General features: G+C 44.8%; 1 protein-coding gene across 1 annotated transcript; it reads left to right on the plus strand.

The window, feature by feature from the left end:
* Positions 1–1490: 1490 nt before the first annotated feature.
* On the plus strand, positions 1491–3069 carry tnfa (tumor necrosis factor a (TNF superfamily, member 2)). Its single transcript, XM_075449531.1, has 4 exons — positions 1491–1707; positions 1814–1844; positions 2016–2072; positions 2475–3069. The coding sequence occupies exons 1-4, from the start codon at positions 1531–1533 to the stop codon at positions 2945–2947; spliced, it is 738 nt and encodes a 245-aa protein (XP_075305646.1). The 5' UTR covers positions 1491–1530; the 3' UTR covers positions 2948–3069.
* The last annotated feature ends 4789 nt before the right edge of the window (positions 3070–7858 follow it).

The raw sequence follows: 7858 nt of genomic DNA on the forward strand, positions 1-7858 counted from the left end.
CGTTCAACAGACATTACATTTAGCAGATGCTTTTACAAATTAGGATATGATGACAGACAGACAGTCATCATTGAAAAAAATAAACGTGCACAATCGGCCTCCTATAATGCAATCTATGCAGTTTCCAAGTATAGAATCTAGCGAGTGAAATGAAAGAATTCCCGATTTCCATGTCTTTTTAAAAAAATAATTTTTTTTTTTTTTTTTTTTTTCCCCAATCTCACGGCCCGGTTTGGAATGTCCCGGTGGTTGGGGACCCCTGCTCTAAAGGACAGGAAGCCAATGGAGGGAGTTCAGAACAGGAGTGATGTGCACACGTCTGTTGGTGTTGGTTAAAAGACGGGCAGCAGTAGATATCTGAAATCTACTGGAGAACATCTCTGTGTGCTATAATACACTGTTTGATTAGTTCACTTTCAGTATTTTGCTAACACACTGAGGGATAAATGCTGTTGGCTGTTTAAATGTGGGATGGAAATGTTCCAGCTCCTTCTATGACCTGTTCAGGAAGTTTGAAAACGGCTTGAAGCAGTCACAGATTGTTTCAGATGTTCCAGAAATGATAAACCCTCGTCACTCTGAGGAGCCCACCACTGGTCTTACCTGAGTGGTGACACCTTTTGGTCAAACACCTCCTAGCATACAGGAAGAATAAACCTCTCAGTCTGTAAAAAATAAACTTTATTAGCAGAATTAAACTGGGTATTTTCTTTGAAAGTTACTGCGAAACTACTCTGAAAAAGAGGTTTGAATTTCTATCCTGGGCAGCGTTTATGTTGATGATGATGATGCGAGATTATTTGGTCAACATTAAGACTGATTTAGGCTCAGACATCCCACAGATTTTCAGTAAATTATCCCAGGTACTTTTAATATAATGAACCATAAAGATGGAACTATTTTTAAACAGAGGGGAAGTGACACATTGTGCACTATGCATATATTATAAATGACACATCAGTCACTGTATTTTTTACTTTTATGGGCATTATCATACTCTAAGACTACTCTAAGGGTGCTTATTGGTAAATGTCATGATGCATATTTGGATGGTGTTTCTGTGGCTTGTTACCCGCCGCAATTGAAAATAGATTCGACCCAAATAAAGATGAACATTAAACCACAACTTACATAGCTGCCAGGCTAAAAGACACGTTTTGTATTTAAAATGAATGAACTTTTATGTAGTTTTTATTTGTACGTTTTGGTCATCATGTAAACAACAGAATGTGTGTGTGTGTGTGTGTGTGTGTCTGCTTTGATGTGAAACAGGGATTTCTCCACAGGTGCTTTTGGGTTGGGGCTGCAGGGATAAGTCAGTCATGGAGGCGTGTGTGTGAGAGTGTGTGGTGTCAGATCCTCCCAGGCTCTGGGTCTTTCTTCCTCATCAAACCTCCACTCACTCACAACCAGTGACATCACTGGAGTTTCCCCAAAGGAGGAAACTATCTTAAAAGAGCGCTCACAGTGTCAGCCCATCAAAGCGAACAGAAGAGGCTCCCTCAGCAGTGATTCAGTCGACTTCAGAACATGGACGGTGAATGTAAGGTAGCAGTGGAAGCTTCTGTCAGCGCAGAGGCTGGAGAACACGCAGCAGTGAGTGGAAGAGAACACCGAAGCTCCAGACTAACCGCGGCACTGCTGGTGCTCACGCTCTGCCTCGCTGCTGCTGCTGCTGCCGTCCTCCTCAGCAACACTCATGCAAAGGTAGGTCCTCAGAGACCCCCACCAGAGGGGTCCAGATGAGTGAATGGCCCAGCTGACCTGAACCCAGTCGTTCTATAACCATCTCTTTCTCACTCTCATCTTTCAGTGGAGCCCAGGAGCAGATGAAGACCTCTCCAGTGAGTAGTTCTCCTCTAATTCCATCCGAATGTATTTTTAGGGTCAACACTCGTGACCTTCACAAAGTAACGATGAGCTGATCTCATCTGGCCTTCCACACATGTTCTCTGCATTCACCAGAACACAGAAACCTTTACACCGATGAACCTTCTTTCTTCTCTTCTTTTCAGATATTCATCTCGCAATGAGGCAGATTTCAAACGTGAGAGCAGCCATTCATTTAGAAGGTAAAAACCAACCTATGTATTCAACACAGAGAAACAAATCATTGTATCATGTGGTCAGTGTGGGAAAACAGACATATTGGTGCTGTCTTTGTAGAATCTTCCACTCTGACTTTCCTGGTAGGCTACTCTGAGGCTGGCTTTGGGATATTTAGTTGGTCAGAGGGAAGAAGTTCTCAGGATGGTGGAGGAAGGTTAAGGAGGTGTTTTGAAGCTCTAGGGGATATTTGAGGGATTGTGTTATTAGGTTCCAGGGGTCATTAAGGTGTCTACTTTGGATCCAAATATGCTGAAGGATACAGGCTCTAAAGCAAAATGGGATATGGGTTTATTTCACTAGAATGTTGCTGAGTTTGTTGAGTTATTCAGATATTCATGATCACCACATCATCATCTCTTGAACAGGAGAACACAACCCCAACAGAATGAACTCGGTGGAATGGAGGACTCAGGTGGACCAGTCCCATTCTCAAGGAGGTCTGGAACTCAACAACAATGAGATCGTGATTCCTGGAAACGGCCTCTACTTTGTTTACAGTCAGGCATCTTTCCGGGTCAGCTGCAGCAGCCATGATGCTGCTGACACCACCTCAGAGCCCATGGTGCACCTCAGCCACACTGTGAAGCGCTGGTCCAGCTCTTATGGGAGTGATGACCACAGGTCCTATCAGACCATCCTGCACTCTGTCCGTACTGCCTGCCAGAGGACGGCCGGCGGGAACACAGATGCAAACGGCAGCTGGTTCTCTGCTGTGTACATGGGAGCGGTGTTTAATTTGAGGAAAGGGGACAGACTGAGGACGGTGATGGAGGAAAAGATGTTGGAGCAGCTGGAGGACGATCCAGGGAAGACTTTCTTTGGTGTGTTTTCTTTGTGAGAACAGGGGACCGAGGCCCACAAATGAGAACATGCATGTACACCAAGAGCCATCCAAGAGCCATGAGGCTTCACTGTGGCTCAGCTGCTGCCTGCCCCCCGCTGCAGCCCCCCGCTGCTCCTCACTTACACTGCTGAATGTGCTTAAATTAAGTTAAGTTATTTGACTTTGAACAAAGCTACTGTAACTGTAGTAATGAACAAATGATATGACCTGAGATATCTCTGTGGGTCTTTAATGTTGTGTACCATGTACTCTCAGCAGCATTTGTTGTGCTGCATTTCTCAGCCTCATTAGTGTGAATGTGCTGTTACTGCTGCAAAGTTGTTGTTTCACTACAGGCTGACAGGGATCAGGGTTGCTAGGTTTTAGAGTATCTATTTAACTTCACTTCATATTTATTGTATTTATTGAGATATTTATGAATTATTTATTTCTCTTTATATTTAATAGTTTTTCAGATGCAAAGTATTTGTATAATTTATTGAATTAAAAACAAACTACCAGTCTGTTCAGAGTTTTATCTGTATCATTTAAGTAGACTTACAAAAAGAAAAAACAATCCGTGGTGCTATTTAAATGTTCAAATAAAAAGTATTTGGCAAATAAATATATGTCTTCAAGAACTGTGTCCATTGTATTAAAATTAGAGTTTTGAAATTCAGAATGTAAACCTCTGTGAAACATCCTGTGTGCCCAACTGAGCTGCAACTGCTGTGAAAAACAGAAGCATCAGCTAATGCTGGTGGGCAGGAAGCTGCAGTTTAATAGATGTTCTGTGGTTCTGATGTTAACCACAAAGCATGACCTCAGAGAGCACTGTGGAAGAATATCCACTTTGTTATCACTAACCCCAGAAACGTCACATCATTCCAACACCAGCAGGGCAGCATCACATCACTGCTGCTGCATGGGAAGCCTTCACTAACCGCATGCTTAAATACTTTTAAAGTCTCTCTCCCTTTCAGACCAGGCTTAAAACTTTCCTTTCTGATAAAGCTTATAGTTAGGGATGGCTGGTTCTGCCGGAGGTTTCTTCCTGGTTCTGGTTCTGGTTCTGGTTCTGATGGAGGTTTCTTGCTGTTGAAAGGGAGTTTTTTTCTCTCCACAGTCACCTCGTGCAGCTCAGGACGGGGGATGGGTTGGAAGAGAAGTTTTGATGTTTACTGAGAAACATTTTCTGAATTGGCATTACCAGATTTCCTCAAAGAGAGGTAGAGTATTAAAAGGACAGTTCGCCTCTTTTGACATGAAGTTGTATGACATCCCATATTAGCAATATCGTGCAGGAAAAGTCAGACCTCACATTGCTTGGCCCTATTTTCTCTCCCTTTGTATCACTGCCTGCTGCGTGCTGCCGCCTGCCGCGCCTGTTACGGTGTTTACTGCTGGGAAGCAGGGGACTGCTGGCTCTGCACAGTTTACACAGCAGGCAGTGATACGAAGGGAGAGAAAATAGGGCCAAGCAATGTGAGGTCTGACTTTTCCTGGAGAACCATTTTGTGATGCAAATGTATTACTCTTTTGAACGCATATTGTTTTGAGAAGCAAGACGCTTTATTTTTTAAACCCCAGGCAACTAGCCGGACTACCTTCATCAACACCAAAACGAGGCTGGAACTCTGCTCACAGGATGCAGCAGGGGGTAAGAAGATGTTCATAAATGATGTTGCTGATATGGGATGTCATACAGCTTCATGTCAAAAGAGGCGAACTATCCCTTTGAGGCTGCTGGATTCCAACATTAGATCTACTGGCACCAGTAACCAGCAATGGTTTTAAGTATTAAACTCAAATGGGATTGTTCTCCTTTTCACACCAATGAAATCAAGTTCTTCAACTTTATGGTGAATCTGTTTTGTTTGAGCCTATCATTTTATTTATGTTGATACAGTTGGTGGATATTAGAAAATATATATAAATCAAAGGCAGCACCTATTTTTTATTGGTTGGATTATTCATTGCACCCAAGATGACACTGCAATATTGTCAAGGAAACAGCTAACAAGTGCTTGTGTCATATTGCCATCAGTGACAGTGGACAACTGGTATTATAAGCAAACATGACCTGGCTCTGTGTTCTTTTCATGCACAATGCATTTCTTACTATCTAGAGTAAAAGTTTCCGATGGAGTCACAGTTCCTCAGCAGTTACACGGAGTGGAAGCGAGAAGGGGAACTCCCTGATAGCCTGGTACTCCCCCTAGTTCCTCCTCCAGCAGCCTACACAGCAACACCAGATACCACCTGCGGAAATGATTCAGGTGTATGGTGTGCATATCAGGACACCCTCAGAGTCAGAGAAACTCGCTCAGAGTCAGAGAAACTCGCTCAGAGTCAGAGGCATAGACTAAGGGTGCCTCCCTACCCACTGCATTACGCTTTAAAAAAATAAAGAATCTGAATTTAAACTAACTTTGTCTGACTTACATTTATCTCTTTCATATAATTAATGCATAGCTCTATGCTTTTGTGATATGCAGCCTGCCTGACTACATACAGTAGCTCAGGGCGAGAGCAGGCAGTTCTTGAGGGGAAACGAGTGGATGTGGGTTCCCCGGAACTGACCCCCTTTCCACGAGAGCAGCTAAGCCTTGAGCTGGAGATACTGAGGGATGTATGTAGGGGATGAGAAGTTAGCACCATCCAGGATGTTGTGTCCATCCTGCAAACCTCGCAACCCAAACCTGCTCCATGCCGTAGGAGGTGGAGCAGCTCATGAGCTCTGTCTGGCCCTGACAGACAGATCTGCTGCGCTCTTTCTCAGCCTTGAGCAACTGCATGACGCAGGAGAGTCTAAAGCTTGTTTTATAGTTGATGCGTCACGTCAAAATGACGTATATCGTATACATCATATATATGACGTATATATGAAAAGGCGAACCGGGTGCATCATCTTTTCTGAGCGCTGTCTGCTTGTCCCAACTTTTCAACAACTTCGCCATCCAATCAACTTTGCCTGACCCTTTAAGCCTTATACTGCTTCGACATTCAAGGCTGTTAAAGAACTGAGCAATGAAAGCAACTGCTGCAGCCCGCAGGAACACGGCTGTGATGAGCAGGGTGGAGCCAAAAGGCAGGAGATCAGGTGGCAGGGTCTGTGCTCATGGTCGGCCACCAGAAGCGCTGCCGGAGCAAGAAAAGGGTGCGGGGAATTCCGGGGTGCATCCCCCCACGGGAGCACAGGGCCTCTCATGGACTGGGGAACATACAGTCGTCCAAGTGGAAGCCCATCTGGTACCATTCCTCCATTTTGAGCCTCTTGGACCCTCTGTTCGATTTCCCACCTGGCTGCGCCGATCACACAGGATGATGGTAGGATAGGTTCCTCCAAAGCTTCCTGCCGACAGGGCATCGGGCTTGGTGTTTCTCGAGCCTGGGCGATGGGAGAGGGTGAAGTCAAACCTTCCTAAGAAGAGGGCCCACCTGGCTTCAGTAGGCGAGCAGAACGGAGATAGGCCAGATTTTTATGGTCTGTCCGGACGATGAACGTCGGGGCCGCCCCCTCCAACCAGTGCCGCCACTCGTGAAGGGCCAAGAACACCGCAAGCAACTCTCGGTTTCCCACATCATAGTTTTTCTCTGCTGGAGTCAGGCGTCTGGAGAAAAAAGCACATGGGTGAAGTTTGTGGTCTGCAGGCGAGCGCTGGGAGAGGACAGCCCCGAGCCCAGAATCTGAGGCGTCAACCTCCACGATGAACTGGAGGCCTGGATCAGGATGAATTAACACTGGGGCTGCAGTAAACTTTGTTTTCAGCCTCTCAAAAGCTGCCTGTGCATCTGGTGACCATACAAATTTTAGTTTTACTGAGATTAACTGGGTGAGAGGAGCAGCAAGGCGACTGTAGTTGCAAATAAACCGTCTATAAAAATGAGCAAATCCCAGAAACCTTTGTAATTGTTTACGAGTGGCTGGGGAAGGCCACTGTTCTACCGCTCTGAAATCCTCCTAAACAGTCAAACTCAGACCTCCTCTCCACAGAGAGATGCAACGAATTTTCCAACTTTTTTAGCCAAAAAATCAAAACAATTAACTAATCTGTGTCTGGAGCGGTCGGTGGCATAGTGGGTTAAGCACCCGCCCCATGTACAGAGGCTACAGTCCTCGCTGCAGCTGGCCCTGGTTCCAGTCCCGCACCGGACGGCCCTTTGCTGCATGTCTCCCCCCTCTCTCTGCTTCCTGTCTCTCTCCAACTGTCCTATCATTAAAGGCATAAAAAAAAAGCCCCAAAAAAAAAACTTATCTGTGTCTAAAACCTAGAAATAACTCTGATGTTATGCCTCTGTGATGAACAACTACAGACCTGTCTCTAATCTCTCTTTTATATCTAAGATTATTGAGAAAGTTGTATTTAACCAGCTCAACGACTTTCTGAATGAAAGTGGAAGTCTTGATAACTTTCAATCAGGCTTCAGACGTCATCACAGCACTGAAACAGCTCTGGTCAAAGTGTTAAACGACATCAGGTTGAATACTGATTCTGGTAATGTTTCAGTCCTGGTTCTGTTGGACCTCAGCGCTGCGTTTGATACTGTAGATCACAGAATCCTGTTGCACAGGCTGGAAAACTGGGTTGGACTTTCTGGAGCGGTCCTTAACTGGTTCAGGTCCTACTTAGAACAATTGAATGTTTGGAGTCAATGCACACTCCATCTGACCCCTACCAAAACCCAGGACCCCCCCCAATAATAAGAATTATTGTGCTTAGGGTTAGGCAAATAAATAATATAGATGGTTAGGGTTAGGTAATGAATATTAGTTATAATTAGTGCCAAAATTGAATAAATAGGAGGTACTATGCTGAATGGGAATTATTTATTTATTTAAATTGCAGGTGGGAGTTGAGAGACTGGATCATCGTCTCATTCAGGCCCTGTGGTGAGTCGTGCTCAGCTTATTGATCCAGTCCC

This window comes from Odontesthes bonariensis, chromosome 18 (assembly GCF_027942865.1).
Source record: "Odontesthes bonariensis isolate fOdoBon6 chromosome 18, fOdoBon6.hap1, whole genome shotgun sequence".
Classification (NCBI taxonomy): Eukaryota; Metazoa; Chordata; class Actinopteri; order Atheriniformes; family Atherinopsidae; genus Odontesthes; species Odontesthes bonariensis.